Raw genomic sequence first — 18,686 nt, forward strand, 5'->3', positions numbered from 1 at the left:
CAGAGGGAAGCGGAACGAGGCCCCCTGCAAGCGGAACAACGTCCTGCTCCTAAACGATGCGATAGACTCTGCAGGGAACGGGTGAGCTCCCCCCGCTTCCTTTGGCGACGACGGGGCCATGAGCCGAAAAGCAGCAGGGATGCAGGAGGGAAACGGAGCACGGGAAATATCGCCCCCTTCGGACTCGCTTTCCCTCCGCGGGGAGCTCTCGGATCGCCTCCACCCCCGCGCCTGACACCATCAGAGACGGAGCCATCACCGCTAACTATGGGGCATCATCTCCCTGGCTTGGCACGCTCACACCTCATCAAGGGTAAGCTCGTTAGGGACTAACGGTATTCAGCAGTGAGACATCATGTTCCTTCATGTTGGTGAATTCTTTTTTTCGCCCTTCTCTCTCCTGCCTTTCCCTCCCCTTACTGCTCCTTCCCTTCTATCCTCTTCCATTCCCTTCTCACCCCTTCGCCTTCTCTTCTTCCCTCCGCTTCTCTTCTCCTTTCTTCCTTCCCTTTTCCAAAGCCTTTACTAAATGTCTATGCCACTCTTGACATGAAGCACAGGCACCACTTCAGGCAAAACCTCCCCTGCCTCTTCCTGCCTCTTTCCCATCATGTCTTGCACGAGGTCCCCGAGTACTGAGGATGCTGAAGGACTCTCAGGAACTGCTTTTCCAGACAAGTCTCTCTCGCTCGCTCGCTCTCTCTCTCTCTCTTGCTCTCTCTCTCTCCATGTGTCAGTGGACTCAGAGCCACTGCGGCACGGAGCACACCTGGGAAGGCCTTCAGGGACAGGACCCTGCCCCCACCTCTGTCCTCCTTGACTTCTCCTCACTTCTGTTTGCTCACCAGGCCTAACAGCTCTCTCCTGGCTACTTGCAGACTGTGCAAAGCATGCACTCTTCTCCTGCACTTCAGCTCACTTTCTGGAAGACGAGTGCTCTATTCAGCTTCCATCAACGGCTAACACCGAGCCTTGCACAACAGCTATAGTCCCATGGCAATGATTTCTGAATGATCACTGCTAACAGCAGGCACAGATTCTTCCCTCTTGCAAGGCTGGCTTTGCGACACAGATGTGGCTCAGCGGTTTCATGCACTCCCCTTCATCATCAGAAAGCATAGCACAGAGCAAGGGAATCACATTGCAAAGAACATCTCCACTAGGCTGAAACAGAATGGTCCAACCTTTGAAATACAAGACCAGCCTGAGGCACAGTCAGTGCGGACAGACTCCAAAGAGTCCTAACAATGCCAGGGACTCCTTACTTCAGGAAGAAAACCTGGATGTATGTTGACATGCAAATGCTCACACAAGGGTGAAAAAAAATAGGGGAAGCTCAGCTGTCAGGCACATCATCCTCTGTTGTCGTTTGAGGCACCTGGAAGTTCTGGCAGTGGCTGCTTCTTCAGAAAAATAAATTAGATCCTTCCTTCAGAAGGCGTTCTAAGGCAAATCTCCAGTGATCGATGACAAGGACAACTTCCCTGCAAGTGGGGTTTGCAAAAACTACGCACGTCTTGCCAAAGCTCTGAAATCCTTGCATTACTCACAATGTTCCTGTAGCCACTTCTGTGAAAAACGATGCAGAGGGAAGGCTGAAAACTCATGACATTCTCTCGAGGTCAAACGCACCTCAATAACGGAGAAAAAAGTGCCCACACTGACGGCAAGTGGCCCCAGTTCGGAAATCTCACAGACATCAAAATGAAGCAGTCTGCATCTTGCACACAATTGCTGAGATATCTCCTAGGCCAGGCTGGCGACAGGCAAAGGGGCTGGTTCTGGTGGCAGAAATGGTGTCCCAGCTGGTACCCACATGCTCACCATCAGGCACCAAGACATTATCACAGCATATTTATCTCTACTCTCAGAAAACAAGCAAGGCCTACCACCACGGGAAACTTGGAAGGGGCACAGTCAGGAACCACGAGTGACAAGCTTCCACCAGCGTTCCTGGTCACTGAATGCGGGTGCTCGACAAATACACCCTGGAGAATGACCAGCATACTTTCCCGTGTCTTACACCTACCTTGAGATTTGCTCTTCTGCCTGCACCCTTTAAAGTACTAGGTGTGTTAACAACGTCCTTGAATCGAGGCTTTTTCGATGACAAGCTTCACTTCCGAAGACGAAATCCATGTGGTTGCTCCTTCCGCAGACAGAATAGGGGCTTTCCCCCAACGCCCACCCCGCAGAGTGAAGCAATGCAGCATGTAGCAGCATGTAATTACTTCTGCTTTGCCTTGAACCCAGATAGAGGCGACTGAAAACACTACATCCCGAGACACTGTGTAAGCACTGTGTAACACTGAAACACAGCTGGATAGGACCGCCAGCTCCAGTGTGACTCCATGTTGTAACACAGCTAAGCATGAGTAGATAACAATATGGAACCCCAGCGGGGGAAACTTGTAGCACAGTCGCACAAACGGCGCACTGGAAAACACACACAAGGAATTACATCTTCAAGATAACAGCCAAGGATGCAGACAGAACGTGAACAATGTCTGCTGGAACAGTAGACTCTGTAGGGAACAACTGAGGTTCTCTCCCGCCTCTCGAGGGCGGGGACTAAGAAGTGGGGAACGTGAACCCAGAAGGAAGAGCGAGCAAAGGCCAAGAAGAAAGAAAATGAGGGAGAGACAAGTCGCCCGCCTCCTTCTCGCCTTCCCTCCGCGGGGAGCTCTCGGATCGCCTCCACCACGGCACCTGAGACCTTCAAAGACGGAGCCATCAGCGCTAATTACGGGGCATCAGCTCCCTGCCATTGCCCACTCACACCTAATGAAGGCTAAGCTCGTTAGGGACTAAGCGCATTCAGTACGTGAATGTAATGTCTGTCAATGATGGCAATTTCCTTCTTTTCTTTTACACCCTTCCCTTTCCTTCCTTTCCTCTCTTTGTTCAAAACATCCCGTTCCACACCATTCCCTTCCCTTCCCCAACACTCCCTTCCCGTCTCCTCTTCTGCGGTTCTTCCTTTTCCAAAGTGCTTTCTACATGTCGACTCCACTCCACTCAGCCTACCAAACCCCAGGCTCCACAAGTTAGAGTCCTTCTCAAAGCACACATCAGCTCCGAAAGCTGAGCGCATTTGCAAGCGAAGGCAGACACAACGGACATCGCTGCCAAGAGTCGGAGATCAAAGGCCTGACAAGCACCGGCCCCCCGCAGGCGCCCAGGGCCGAGCCCGCCTCCGAGAGGAGGCTCCAGAGGCACGGGGAAGAACTGTGAAAGAGTTTCCGGGAGACCCCGCAGGTGAGAAGGGGTAGAAAAGAAAGTGCCACTGACCGTGTCCAGGAGAGCGGGCGGATCCTGCGGCGTCTCCTTCGCCGCGGGGCCGGCGGCGGGCGGCGGGAAGTTGGGGCTGAAAACCATGAGGTCGCTCTTGCCCGCGCCGTCCGCCACGCACAGGCTCCGGCTCTGGCGCTGCGAGTACGACCAGCTCCCCACTTCGCTGGCGCACACCAGCGTCGCCGGCCCGGGCCCCGACAGCACGGCCGCCCGCGGCGCCCACCGCGACGCCCCGTACAGCACCACCGCCAGCAGGAACACGCTCGACACCGCGCAGATGGCCACCACCAGCCACACGTTCGTCGCCGCCGCCGCCGCCGCCGCGCCGCCCTCGGCGCCCGCCGCCGGCCGCAGCCCCGACACCGACGAGCCCGAGCCCGCGCCCGCGCCCGCGCCCGCCGCCGCCAGCGCCGCCTCGGCGCCCTCGCCCAGCGACACGCTCAGCGTGGCCGTGGCCGAGCGCGCCGGCTCGCCGTGGTCGCGCACCACGATGAGCAGGGTCTGCCGCGGGCCGTCCGCCTCCTCCAGCGCCCGCGCCGTGCTCACCTCGCCGCTGTACAGCCCCACGCGGAACGCGCCCTTCCCCCGCGGCTCCCGCAGCTCGTAGCGCAGCCACGCGTTGTAGCCCGAGTCCGCGTCCACCGCACGGATCTTCGCCACCACCTGCCCCGCCGGCGACCCCCACGCCGCCCACGCCCACAGCGACCACGCCGACGACGACGACGACGACGACGACGACCCCGCCGCGCCGCCAGCCCAGGGCCCCGCGCCGCCGCCCGCAGGCGGCAGCAGCGCCGGCGCGTTGTCGTTCTCGTCCACGACGAAGAGCTGCACCGTGGCGTTGCCGCACAGCGCCGGCTCCCCCGCGTCCACCGCGCGCACCTCGAACTGCAGCACCTGCAGCTCCTCGTAGTCGAAGGGCTGCAGCGCCCACAGCCGCCCGCTCTCCGCGTCCACCGACACGTAGCTCGACACCGACCGCGACCCCGCGCCCGCGCCCGCGCCGCCCTCCGCCACCGAGTAGCTCACGCGCCCGTTGCCCGCCTCGTCCGGGTCCCGCGCCCACAGCCGCGCCAGCTCCGCGCCCGCCGCGTTGTTCTCCCGCGCCAGCACCGTGTACACGGCCTGCGCGAACGCCGGCGCGTTGTCGTTCACGTCCGACACCGGCACCCGCAGCCCGCGGCTCGCGCGCAGCGGCGGCGCCCCGCCGTCCTCCGCCCGCACCTCCACCTCGTACTCCGCCACCCGCTCCCGGTCCAGCGCCTCCCGCAGCACCAGCGAGTACGAGCCCTCGAACGTCGCCACCAGCCCGAACGGCGCCGGCGGCCACACCGCGCACCGCACCCGCCCGTTCGCCCCCGAGTCCCGGTCCGACACGCTCAGCAGCGCCACCACCGTCCCCACCGCCGCGTCCTCGGGCACCGGCACCGACAGCGACGTCACCCACACCTCCGGCGCGTTGTCGTTCACGTCCACCACCTCCAGCTCCACGCTGCAGTGCCCCGATAACGGAGGCGCCCCCCTGTCTTTCGCTTCCACTTGTATCTCGTATAGACAAACGTCCTCAAAATCCAGGGGACCCGCCAGCTTCATCTCCCCTGTGCTCGAGTCCAGCACGAACAGGTCCTTTCCACTGGCAGGGATTACGTTGTTCACTGTGTACGCCACTTGGCTGTTCATTCCCTCGTCCGGATCCGTGGCTCTCACACGCACCACCAGCGTCCCCTCTGCAGCGCTCTCCGCCAGCTGCACTTTATAGATCGACTGGTTGAACTCGGGAGCGTTGTCGTTCACATCCAGCACCGAGATCACCAGCTCCATCGTGCCCGACAGCGACGGTCTGCCCCCGTCACTCGCCGTCAGCAGCAACCGGTGCACAGGCATCGCCTCCCGGTCCAGTGCCTTCGACAGCACCAGAAATAACGATTTCCTGTTTTCATCCGCGGATTTCACTTCTAAAGCGAAATGCTCGCTCGGGCTGAGTTTGTAGGAGAGCTGCGCGTTGGCTCCGATGTCGGCGTCCGACGCGCCCTCCAGCGGGAAGCGGGAGCCCGGCAGCGTTGTTAATTCCGCGACACTGAGGTTTTTGCGGGCGGCGGGGAAGAGCGGGGCATTGTCGTTGATGTCGGTGACCTCCAGCTCCACGTGGAAGACGCGCAGCGGCCGCTCCACCAGCACCTCCAGGCGCAGGGCGCACGGCGCGCTCTTCCCGCACAGCTCCTCCCGGTCCAGCCGCGAGCTCACCACCAGCGCCCCGCTCGCCCCGCTCACCTCCACGCTCGCCCGCCGCCCCTTCGCCACCAGCCGCAGCCGACGCGCCTCCAGCTCGCCCGCCTCCAGACCCAGGTCCTGCGCCAGGCGACCCACCACCGTGCCGGCCTTGGCCTCCTCCGGCACCGAGTAGCGCACCTGACCGCCGCCCAGCGCCCACGCCGCCTGCAGCACCAGCACCCGCAGCAGCGCCTTCCAGCTCAGCCCGGGTGGCCCCCAAAAGCCCATCGCAACCAGTGTTTTCTTCTTCTGCCACCGTTTAAATACTGACCTGTGTAGGAAAACGAATTTGGATGACCGCAGGATAATAAACCTTTCTCAGTTGCTGAACATCCGCTTCCCTGCAGCTTTTTTTTTCTAATCTGCGCTATTTTTTATCGGTACCGGAAGTCGTTCCCCCCCCCCACACACACACCCTTTATCATTCTTTTTTTAGGTCAGAGCGGCATCATGTGGCATTCTGTACGAACTGCCTCTTTCTCCTCATGTCTCGCTGGATTGGCTCTGTCGTTGCCATCTTTCATCCTATACTCCACTTCTGCTTCACTTTGGTGCCGAGTACTTACCGTCATCATTTTCGTTGTGCTAATTTAAGAGACGTGCACATAATTTTCGTAACGAGATCCCACCCTGTCCTGTTATTTTTTCATCTTCCTTGTAGAGCATGCTTTACTCTATACAACTGATTGTGCGGCCTGGATTTTGTTCTTCAGGGTAAAACAGGCACAAAATCCCATTGAGGTTTTATTTATTCTCGGAGAAACTTTATTTTCTCTTGGAGTGATTTTACTGTCGCTGCTGCTCATCTTCATTTCTAGCCGCCACCGTCAGTGTAAGTCGCCCAAAAGTAATCTTTGACACTTTTTGGGGGGCGTGGGGCGTGAAATGGTCTTGCGATGAAATACATTGAACGTGTTTGTCAGTTAATGTGAAAGTTTCGGAAATTACCCTGATCGGGGTCCCTCTAATACAAACCCTGAGCTTTACGTGAAGTTGTTTTCGAAGACATGCATATTTTACATGCAATCTATACATTTCCTACAACAAAATAAATCTAAACGCCACTTATACCCAAGACACCCGCTGCCCCGGGAAGAGGGGGTTCACAGGCTAGTGGTGTGAGTAAGTTTTATAAGGATTGAGGGTTAAAGGGAAAACCAGTATACAGATTCCCATCTCCCATTCGCCGTCCATGGATTGTGCCCCCTCCCCCGACTTCCTTCGGAGGGTCAAACGGTTCAGGCGATAACTCATTCACAGGGGGTATTCCCTGTCACCCATCAGCTCTGCTGATAGTGCAAGCTCACAGTGACGACCCTGCTGCGCAATGCATTGTGATCCTGAAGCACGCAATGGAGAGGGGACACGAAGTGAGTGCAAACTCTCAGAAACGCAGGTTAAGCCACACTCCCTCCTACTCAGAGCCATGGGAGGGACGGGAGGGCGCGGAGGGCAGTGGTGAGAGGAGGTGCATTCAACACGCGTGGTAACTCAGGCTCCGTGGGAGGAAGTAGAAAAAGAGGTCCCCGGCGAGATCATTCCTTTAAAAGAGGCAGGACTGAGACCTACGCTTTGTCAGTATCTCTGTTCTCCATTCGTGCTCACCACCTGCCCGAGTCACGCCCGGGGGTTTGCACATTGATTTCGCATGAAACCGATATCGACAGCTAAATGCTTCCTTTCTCCCCGCCTGGTCGCCCCGAGAAAGCCGGTGCGGGGCTGTGGGAATATTTTCGACCACATTCTCTAGCTTCAGGGCACAATGAGGGCACAATCCACCTCCTGCCTACACAGCTCTTCTCTATCCACCTTCGCATTCACCTTCACACGCTGCCCTGCTCTTCTGCCCGTGCCCGCCGCTGCTCTGCTTCCCCGCAGCCGCAGCTGGGCGAAGGCTTAGAGCAACTTCAGTCCTTACCTCTGCAGCTCGTATTTACCGACTTGAGTTCAAGAGTGTTGAAACACGATTGTGTACTACTGACCCGAATTACATCCCTTTTGCGTTCCGACTTACTTCCACAGAGCTGCTGCTTCATTCTCGCCACCTCCGTTATGGAAATCTGACGCTGAAGGTAGTCAAGCTTTCTGGGGACAGCAGCAATGTCTTGAGACCAGATCCGCATTTGGTCACTGCCGCCAGTTTTGTATAGCCTATGTCGTCTCAGTTAACAAGGGGTAAACCGAAAACACAAAGACAAACTCTTCTGCCTAGTTCGTCTTTGCAATCTTACCTGCTTTTCCTTATTCCAAACAAGGAGAGACTCATCTCCCCGACAAGGGCGTTCAAATAGACCACGTTTCCTACCCCAAACCCTTCAACACAGAGTATAGTGGAAGTAGAGTCTTTGAAGATGAAGCTTGGAGACCATTTCCCTCCAGCGCTGCTCCCGAGCGAAGCAGCCCGCTATGGGGCTATAGGGACCCCTGTGTCCAGCTGCACCTCTGGGCAGACTCTGCTGCTGCCGATGACTAGGACTTATTAGGCTCATTAGCACATTCCTGTCGCGTTCAAAACTTCAGTACAGGATTTGTTTTTCACTTCATCCTTTATGTCTCTGTTACCAAGAAGAGGGATTCTACGAGTAAGATTCGACAAGGCACGATCTTGCAAAATTAATCTAGAGCCTCGCTCCTGACCTCTAGATTTTCCGGAGAACACGATCTACATGCAATTTCTTGACAACTTATTCGTGTAGCAAAAGGAAGGGATGGAGACCACTGCTTTGATTCGTGAATGTGAAGAGGAGCTGCGTTAGGTCTTCTATGTGCATAGCCATCATGCATATCCATGTTAGTCCAGGAAAAGAGGTGTTTGAACAGATTTTTTTTTTCCTTGTTACGAAGTTCATCCACTTACCTGGAATAAGTATATCTTCTCTGCAGGAAACATTTCACAACATATTCAAAAGGATGAAAGGATGCTTAAAGGTCCACATTAAGTTTGCTGTAAAACTGGGATGTTTTAATCAGTAAAACAGTTGTTTAATGAGAAAACAAGCATTGATGTCAAGTATACAGGACTGGGCAATACACGATGTCCCTTTTCCTATGCTCTGAATAGCTCTCTGCACCGTTTCCATATCCATCGAGCTGCAAATCCAATAAATGGTTCCATAACACCAGAGACCTAATCTTAGCTGGATGTAAAGCTGTTTCTGTACACAAAGAAGCAGTTAAATAATCCGAGAAACCTATCCATTGGAAGAGTTGTTTCTTGCTTACCCAGATCCAATCCACGTGGGGTTTTCACGCAGGAGATTCTCTTCATGCTAAGTTCTGATGAAATTCAGCTATTTCTACCCTCTGCCGGATGTAGAGAACAGCATACACTGTAAATCCTGAAGCATCCAAGAACTGCACTGCTAACAAAGATGTATAACTCAATTACCTTTTATACCACATGCATCTGTACTGAGAAGCTGCGAAGATCATAGGATACAACTGAGGTGATTCTGCAAAAAGCACCCGAGGTGGAGTTTTATTGATAAAAGGACTTAGTTTAGCTCCCCCGACTTCGGTCAGTCTCTGCGTATGCCCTGTGCCTCTGACCGAGCAGCAAGAAGTGCGGAGAGGCGATCCACCTCAAGAAAGCTCCAAGCTTGCACTCTTGGATTCGTCTTCCTACAAAGTGGGTCCCTATCGCCTCTTGATACAGCCGAGTGGTTACAGCACGGCCCAGAAAAGGGGAGATCAGGTTTCAAAGCCTTCCCGAGACCGAAAAGGTTTGAAACCTCTCTCCCACCGTCCAAGAGTGCCGTAACCACTGGAAAAGAGACTGTCTGTATGGGGCCACATCAGCCCTTCTGCGGGGCTCTCTGCAACAGGCAATGCCGGAGGGGAGGCCGGGGAAGGGCGATGACTTGGTCGCTTAGCGGCTGAAGCACCCGCCTCCGCGGGGTCTAGTCTTCGCTTCTGCATTTCACCTTCAGCAGCCACCGCAGGCAGGATTAGAGAGCAGGGAGCGGTGAGCAGATCTGTCCCTTTCCCCCTCTGCCTTCAGGACGCTGGCAGAGCTGTAACTTTCCTGGCGTTTCTTGGGAAGAGGTCGGCGATGTCCACTGCTTTGTACCTACCGCTGGATGGGTGTTACCGGCGCCCAGCCCATGCCCCAAGCCTGACCGCCGTGACCTGTCCCCACTGCTGTCACTCGGACGATGACAGGATCCTTTGCAGGGTCACGCAGACGCCTTTCCCAGGGGTCCTGCTGATGGCCCGCGCGGCTTCCCCCGACCAGCGGAGCCCCCGCTCCTCTCTCCCTGCCTGCGCCTGGCGCCGCTCGCACGATGAGCCGTCTCGGGTCAGACTGCCAAGCCGCCAGCCCCGGGAAGGCAGTGATGGTCCCGGCCGGAGAGGGCATGAAAAACCAGCCACTTCCAAACCATCCCCAAGCCAGCGCCTTCCTCTCGCGCAGGGTGTGCACAGAGCCGCTTCTTGACACTCCCTGGGTTCCGCAGTGTTGGCAGGGGCTCGCTGAGGAGCAGGCGAAAATCCGCTGTTTGCTTCCTATTTTCTCTTCCTGCAGCACAGGAAATATCCCGACAGCGTTTGCTCCCGCCGCAGCGCTCTGGGTAGGCAACGCGCCGGTGCTGGCTTGCAGCGGGCAACAGCGACATCGTGAGCACGGAGCGGTGATCGCCGCGACGGCGACGGCGACGGCGCCGCCGACACCTCTCCCGGCTCCCTTCGCCGCGGCGCACGGAGGCCGGCGCGGCGGCCAGGCCTCGTCCCGCCGCACAGCCACGGGGCCGGCTGTGCTCGTCCCCCCGAGCCCACGCCGGCGCACCCGCTAAAACGGCCCCGCTTGCTCGGGCTGCCGGCGCTGCCGCCCCCTGCTCGGTGCCCGGCGCCGCGGCGCACTCAGGCGCCGCGCCGCCCCCGCCCCCGCCCCCTCGGGCTCCTGCTCGCCGCCTGGGTGCCGCTGCTCGGAGGGGGGCCGCGCTCCTCGCCGCCTCGGCGGCACAGGACGAGCCGACGGGAGGTCTCGCCTTTTTCCAGGAGGTGACAGCGGGCAGGCGACAGCAGCTGGCGAAACTAGCGGTGTCGCATACTGTTTTCCTGAGCGCCGGAGCAATTTTGAGCTCTCCCTGGTGCCCCTTGAAGGCGGCAGGCACCGACCGTGCCCGGCTCTCCACCGCCGTTCGGGTATGGCTTTACAGACCCGGCATCACCAGCCTAGCCAAAGCAGCGCCTGCGTTCGTCCCTTTCTGCCTCTCTCCTGTTGCTGCAAGTTTTATCTTCAGTTCGCCTTTATTTAGTATAGAGCAGCAGCAAAGCCGCCCCCTCAATCCCCCCCACCCCCGCGAGTGGGGTTTATCAGAGCCCGGATTTTCACACGCGTCGGTATTTTAGAGTTGCGGTGTGCGCAGGCTGCCCAGGCCTAGACTCTTCTTCTATGGGAAGACTGTTCTTCTTTCCCAATCCTTCTGGACCGTGTCTACTACCACGGCTCCCACTCCCTCAAGATGACTGTGGCCACATACAGACCTCCTTCACCAATAAACATTTTGGCTATTCATGCCGTGACAATAGCTCATGTAACAGTTTCTGCACGGCACCAGTCCTCCCCAAATTACATCAGTGGTACTTGGGCTTTCTCAGCCACTTGGAAACCCCCATTTTCCGAAAAGCAGGCACTGAGACCAGACGATCCATTGAATATTAGTTGCGTTGCTTACACCTCTGTGTATCGGCGCAGAAATCTGCGTCTGCGTTGCGTTATAACCACCCCGTCGAGCAGCAGCCCGCCCCTTCACCCAGCACAAAGTTTGGAGGAGCTGAGCTGGAAATCCTCGCCAGCTGCTCCGAGAGGCAGAAAACACATTAGGCATCATTAGAGGCGGAGAATAAAACGTGGAGAATATTATCTGTGGGTCAGCAATTATCACGGACAGAGATTAAAGGCAGACGAACCGCCGGCGCTGGGGTAAGCGGGTTTACCAAGCCGGTGGGGGAGGGGGGGGGGTTGTCACACGGCAGCGCTCAGAGCGGAGCCCACAGGCCCCAACACCGCCTGGGAGCGGGGATCTGCCTGGCCCAAGAGCCTTTGATCTCTGGAAAGTATCTTTAAAGAGAGAACAAATTCCCTGAGGGGACCTTAGTGCTGCGGCGTTTGGGAGAGGACACTCAAAATTGGCCCGAGTCCAAGTTCTTCGTGCACCGGTGCAGGATCCTACTTCGGGGGCTGCCGGGTGAAGCGACCCGTCTTGTCCCACCCTGGAAAGCTATGTGGAGGCCCTGCACCCCGGGGTGCTCGTGGGAGCCTTGCTCCCAGCGGCGCTGTGTGGTCGGCCCGGCCCCCGGCCCGCTGCCTCGGGCTCCCCGAGCCCCGCCGCGACGTCTGACCCCGCCAGACCCGCTGCCACCGGCCGCCTCGGGAACACGCCTCGCTGTTGATAGCTCCGGGAGGCAGTTCGGGACCTCGGAGCGTGGCTGGCCGATCCCATCGCTTTCATTTGCTGTGTTCATTCCCCAGACACCATCAGAGCTACTGCTCGGGAGCAGATGGCTCCCCTCCGTCCCGAGGTTCATCCCGGACAGATTGTATACAATTTATTAATAACCCACCAGATGCTCGGGCACTTTCCAGCTCAGTTTATATTTCCTGATTGCTCAAATCCCGGCGAGGGCGGGGGGGGAGCTGCTCATTTACCTTCCTCCGCTGCTCTTTGTGCCTGACCAGCACCGACCTGACAAAGAGGGAAAGGGGGAAATTCGCACCCCACACACACCCTGTTCGCATCCTGGGTATAAACGTCGGGGTGTGAAACTAGCCTTGCTTTGGCCCTGCGAGCCCTCGTGTCCCGGGAGAACCACCGCTGCTCCTGCCGGGGCAGCCCGCTCCCCGTCGGGCACGGAAGAGCGGTGCTGCGTCCCGCGGAGGCGGTGGAAGCCGAGACGTCCCGTTAGCAGCCTGCCTCGCAGGGAGCCTGCCCTGCCTCGCAGGGAGCGACACGCCGTGACTCCTATTAAAACGTCAGGAAACGGGATTAATGCCCGTTATTTCCCGGGGTTGCACTAGCTGGATTGCAGAGTCAGGATTCCCCCTCTCGGAGCTGTTTTCCAAACGGGGGGGTGGGAGGGGGAGGAGGGAGGGGGTTTGCTGCATCGAGGTGAAATTAAAACAGTTCATCAAGAAAAATGATACTGCCCTTGGCACGACCTCCCCCAGCCTCGGGGCAGATCTGGCAGCGAAACAGCCAGAGCCTAGGGCTTGTGCTCCCCTCTTCTTCCCTGGCAGAGGGTCTTAAGAGAGGAGGGGGAACTACTGGGAGAGACTGGTTAGGCCCTGTGAGAGCCCTCCTGGAGCTCGACACGACAACCCAACCTCCAGGAAAAGTCATCACAGACCTTTCAGCAACTGTATGTTCAATTTTAATGCATAAAATGGGTTTTTCTTTGCTCTGCAGGGAGAAGCACAAAAGCAGCTGGTTGTTTATACTACTGAATAAAATAAATGTAGGTCTCTGAGGGCCGTTATGCCAACCACTTACCTTGAAACGTAACCCCATGGGGAAGTGAGCTATGGAGATGTACATAGTTAATGTACTACATCTTCAGAGAAGTATCCAAGGGGCTGGCTGTGCACCAGTTGGCATTAGGTATCGTTGATGGTAGGGACTGTGGTTATGATTTGGCATGCAGAGGTCACTTGGAAGGTGTAAACAGAAGGGCATTCTGGGCTGAAGCTTACAATAGGTAGAGTATGATATAGGGGTTAACCTCAAAGACTGGGGGCTTATATTAAGTCTTAAAGTTGAAGGTTAAGTATTAAAGAGAGAATTTGGAGGTAAAATGCATTCCTCATCAGAATGCATGTCATAGTGTAATTTTAAAATAAAAGTATGAAGCATGGAAATCTTTTCCTGCTCAGTGGAGGTTTGGCTCTGTAAAAGGCACTTCACTTGCTGTGGATGCAGGTGAGAGACACTCTCAGCGATAATAGCAGAAGAGTGTTAGTCTGTTGCATTTTTCATAGCTCCTGACATTTGAAGTATAATTCCACTTCCTTGCCCTCACCACACTCCCCCTGCTAAAAATATTTAGTGCAGGGAAGAGTTTTCTTCATTTCGGTCTTTGTAAATACAGCAAGAGAATTAAATAACTGTATGAAAAAGAATTCCTTCCTCCTTGCTCCTACAGCAATGTGGAAGAACTGCACCAAATGATGTCAGTCAGGCTTGCTGTGACTTTAAGGGAAATCAGGACGTAAAAAGTTAGGGATGCTGTGCTAAGATGTCTAGTGAGTATGGCATGAAAGGGAGTAGTGGGCTATTAGAGACTGAGCTTATCCAGTTTCATGTGGAAGTCATGTAAGGCCTTGCATCCTGCTTACAATTTCACTTCCTACTGGTAAGTTCCTCTAATACCACTCATCCCCTGAAATGTCCACCAAAAAGGGAGTGGAGGGAATTTTCAAGGCTAGTAGAGGGTTCCCAGTCAAATGGTGGTCATTTTATCAAGTTTTCAATGTGCTTCTTCCCATCTTTCTGCCTTCTTTCTGGGACAACGACTAAAAATTTTGTCCAACAACAGAAATTCTTGTAGGCTGTTAAAGTAGACAAATCTCCCGCCACAAATTTTTTCCATTTCTTTCTACTACAGTGCACCAGACTTTCCCATATCTCCCTCACAGAGAATTTGCCTGCTCTGCAGGCACTGAACACCATCTCTCTTTTTCTTCCACAGCCCTCCAAAATGCATATATCTTCAATGAGTTGCCCAGACCAGGTTACAGAATGAGAAATGGAATGAGCAAAACAAGCAACAGCAACAAAAACATTGTCTGGGTTGATAAAAGAAGTTCTTCAATCATGCACCACTTAGTGTCTCTGACAAATTTTCACCACAGTCAGTAAAGCTCTTTAAATAACACATAAATTTTGAAAAAATGTATGTTGTCTTGCTAATTTTTCAGTCCTGACCTCTTCACTGCTAAGCTTGGAAAGGGGAAATATGAGACAAACCCAAAATAATAAAAGTTGCAAACTAGTGTCTTGCAACAGCAACAACAACAACAACAACAAGCACAGGATTCATTTCATGCATTTCTTCTGTTTTTTCTATCACAGGTACCTTGAGAGTGGAAGGGTCAGCCATCCTGTCCATCACTCTGAGGACAGACACACCACAGTACAGGCAAAATGAGAATGTGTTATGAAGATCAGTCTGCATATGCAGAACAGAGTCATTGGGAACTTCATTTCTCACAGGAACAGGGACATCTATAAATGTTTGGGGAAGAACGAGTGAGAGGGAGACTCAGGACTCATGTGCCAGTTATTCAAAGCAGGGGGAAAAGGCTTCAGCACCTGCAGACTGTCCTCCTGTTGGTTCAGATTTCTAAATGGATACCAGTAATGATGACGGTGCAGGGTAAGGCCCTGGGGGTTGTCCTTGTGCAGGTTCACAGATGGGCACAAGCTTCACATCACACAAGTGTCTCTGCAGCATACAAATTTGGTACAAGCTCCCGGTCACATTGCAGGCAGAAAGGGTTGAATGATCAGTGATTCCAGGGACATGAGTAGTTCGGAAAACTGTTCCACCTCTCCTAGGTCACACTACACTCTCAGTTAAACTTCTTGTCTTGTCAGTACCTCATATTCCCCAAACTCCCAATATTTAAGCTAAGGTGCATGACCCTGGACATTATCCTAGAAGGACATTTGCCTCTGTTCAAGTGGTATCAAAATTATAAGGTTGCCTCGTGCTTGAGGAGGGAGGTCAGAAAGCCAGGACAATTAGTAGAGTCTAGATGGTGTGCACCCTGTAGCAAGGCATGATTAGTACAGGGTATGTCTGAGCTTTGCAGAGCTCCTGGAAAGCTTGGTTCCAAGTGAGAGAAAGAGAAACTTGTTTGCAGGCTCTTGGCAGCTATGCAGAATTTTGCATTGGGATGTCTCCTGTAAGAAACATGTGAAGCAAACATGGAAATTTCTGAATTGTCTCCTTTGGACCGCAGCAACATTTCCATTTCTTCTGGGCTGAGAAAAGCATAAAGCTGACTGGTTGTGACTTGCTAGTCTTCCTCCTTAAACTGAGTATGGTCACTTCTGTCTCACTTTCGTTTCAGAAAAATTCTCTCTCTCTTTAAAAATAATAAACAATCAACAGGGATTCACAAGAAGGTACTTTAGGAAAGGGCAAAGGAAAGTATCTAAGAAAGCTGGAGATGGCATTTTTAGTCAGTACATGTATTTATTTCTCCAGCAATAGTTTACATGTTAGACACAATTTTACCCTCCACATTGGTTTCCTTGGGATCAGCTTTCAGTATTTGAAAGCTGGAAAAGCATATTTGTTTGGAGGGTTTTGTTTGTTTTATTTTGTTTGAGAGATATCTGCATTGTCCTTATTTTGGAGGGTTTTTTGTGCACATGAACTTACAAATGTTCTCTGTTTGTGTCAGCCCTGCTGTTCTCTACTCATTTGTAAGACAACAACCAGCTGTATGTGTGCCAAAAGGTTTTATTGAAATATAATAAAGCAGCAAGTAATCTAGTTAAGCCAATGAGTGACAGTCCCACAACCCCAACCTAGAAAGCTTTGAGAGCTACATCTAGATTGATACTTAATTTGCCATCAAAATAAACAAATAAGTCAAGCCACAAACACCACACTATTTATCAGGGAAACAACAGCTAGTGCAGATTATCAGCCTCCTCACTTGGAACTGGGAAAAAGAGAGATAACTGAAGCCTGACACACAGTCTCAGTCCAAATAACAAGGTAAAAAAATCCAAATAACAAGGTCCACTGTATTTTGCAAACTGCAGAGCACTACATCCAACAGCTAGCAGTCCCTGGTTAGACTTGCAGCACAAACACCAGTTTGTGGTCTCTAGTTGTTTTGCCTTTGTTTGGCCTCTTCTGGGCTTATGAAAACAGACACCTAAAAGAAGATCTGCTGTCTTCAGTTCCTGCCCATGGCCTTAGACTAGCCAAAAGGCTTATTAGAAAGCTGAAGCTTGAGGGATTCTGCAGCTGCTTTATCTGTTCCTGAGGGTGTCTGGACAATGCTAGCCTGGAAAACTCTCACACCTCATATTTTGCTGGAACAAACTCCTTGTCAGGCTTAGTCCACTGCCTTGTGCCATTTATTGGCATTTCCACTGAATTCCAGGAAGAAAACAGGCACACAGAATGTAAAGGCAGAATTTATACTTCCCTTTCAGTCCCTGATAGTGGCTTTATACTTGTTAGAAACCAATTACTCCGGAAAGGCTTGGGTTTGGGTTCCCACTGACGTTAGCAGGATAAATAGCCTCATTTACAGTCTCTCAACTGGAAAACAAATAATAATAACCATAATAATAATAATAATAAGTATTTTCTAATTCTCTCTACCCCTGTTGTAATTCACAGGAAAATTAAACTAATAACTCTCTTTGCAAGTGTGCTATGGAGATGTCAGGAGTCAGGGATAAATGAATAGAACCATCCCAGGCAAAGTCCCTGGGGAAGAACTTCTGAGCAGACAACTGTTGTGTCTTGAAAGATTCAGAGTTTCCACAGCAACACAATACACATGGCGAGGCAATTGTTTCATTTTTCTGGGGTTTTCTTTTTTTCTTTTTCATTTGAATTCCACCCATGGGCAGTACAAACCTTTTATGATTTTTTGCTGGGCTCATTTCCCACTCCATTTCATTTTCTTGTCTGCCGTACAGAGGTCTTTTGCAAAGAAACTTCCCCATAACTCCTAAATGCCAATGGAATCAGACCTTTCACAAGGAGTTGCCAGACTAGTCTTGCCTTCCTTGTTCCTTTGGCAGACAGACAGAAAGAAAGCCTTGGGAGAAGACATGAGGTTCTCCCCTGAGTCTGCAAGATGAACATCTTCCTGGGGTCTGTGATGTGGTTGTGGCTTGCTCCAGCAGTTTTTTTTTTTTTTAGGCAAATCTCTAACTTGCCTCTGTTGTCATCCAAGATAGGAGGAGCAGACACAAAATTCTAACTCTTCCCTTACAAGCTTGGAAGCATCTTGCTGGTCAGCAGCAATGCCCAGCATTGGCCCATCCTGCAGTGTGTGGCTCAGAACCAGGGTAATCAGGTCATGCCAAGGCAAACTCCTTCCACATACCTTCTCAGTGAAATAAGGCACAAACCCCTGCTCTCTGGATTGTAAGACATCAAACTGCTGAAGAAATGGTGTGAAACCGCAGAGGGCCCACAAGGAGAAGAACCCCTCCCCCTCCGCCCCCATCTCCCTGACCCTAAGAAGGTGTTCAGACACCATGATGCTGAACACAAGATGGCTCAGTAAGCACACACAGCAGATGTGATGGTTTTGCCCTGGCTGGGTTCTAGCAGTACTGTGTAGCATGCGGACAAAATGAAGGGACCACAATTTCACTAGGGATTTGGCAGTTTACATCTTGGGATCTTCATGGATTCATAGAATAACTGAGGTTGAAAAGGATGTCTGGAAGCCACTGGACCAGCCTCCTGCTCAACCAGGGTCAGATTTGACCCAGGCTCACCAGGGAAGTAGTGCAGGTATAAAACTGGAGGCAAAAGAAAGGAGGAGAAGAAAAGAGGGGACAAGTGTGGACTCAGCAGTGAAGAGAGGAGCATCTTGCAGTCTGTTCAGACACTGAAAGAGCATGACCATCAAATGAGTGGTATCTGATAGACATTGAGGGAGTCATGTGGCTCATGTTATGTGACATAACCAGCCAGGAGGACCCCTGGGGAACATACCAGCACTTGGGAAAGGGAATTGGCCCCAGCTTTAGAACTCCTTAGACACTGGGGCAACTATGAGAGCATCCTGAAAAGAAGAATTAAAGCTGAAAAAAGATGGTTTGGGGAAGCAAACTCAATATGATATTGCATTTCCTGGCATCAGAACAATTAAGCTATAAGTTTGGGAGCTGACTGCAGGCCTACATTCCTGGAGTTTGGTCTTCTAGGGAAGAATCTAAGCAAAGAGCAAACCTGTTCCTCTGGTCTCTGATAAAATGCCACTGAAAGACAGGTACTGAATGCACATGGTTTTATCTCCACTTCTGGTAAATGATATTAAGAGAAGAGCTAGGAGGAGACTGGGGATGAGTGGGATCCTACAGAAGGGATTCAGCCTCAGGGCAAGTCCCCTACATTTAGATACTCAGAGAAGA

The 18,686-nt window shown here is 53.0% G+C and overlaps 1 protein-coding gene across 1 annotated transcript; it reads right to left on the reverse strand.

Moving 5' to 3' along the window:
• Positions 1–3,018: 3,018 nt before the first annotated feature.
• On the reverse strand, positions 3,019–5,810 carry LOC136993387 (protocadherin alpha-3-like). The gene has a single exon (XM_067305099.1). It carries the CDS (start codon positions 5,791–5,793, stop codon positions 3,019–3,021), a length of 2,775 nt encoding a protein of 924 aa, XP_067161200.1. The 5' UTR covers positions 5,794–5,810.
• Positions 5,811–18,686: the final 12,876 nt, after the last annotated feature.

The sequence above is a fragment of the Apteryx mantelli genome, chromosome 14, assembly GCF_036417845.1.
Source record: "Apteryx mantelli isolate bAptMan1 chromosome 14, bAptMan1.hap1, whole genome shotgun sequence".
NCBI lineage: Eukaryota > Metazoa > Chordata > Aves > Apterygiformes > Apterygidae > Apteryx > Apteryx mantelli.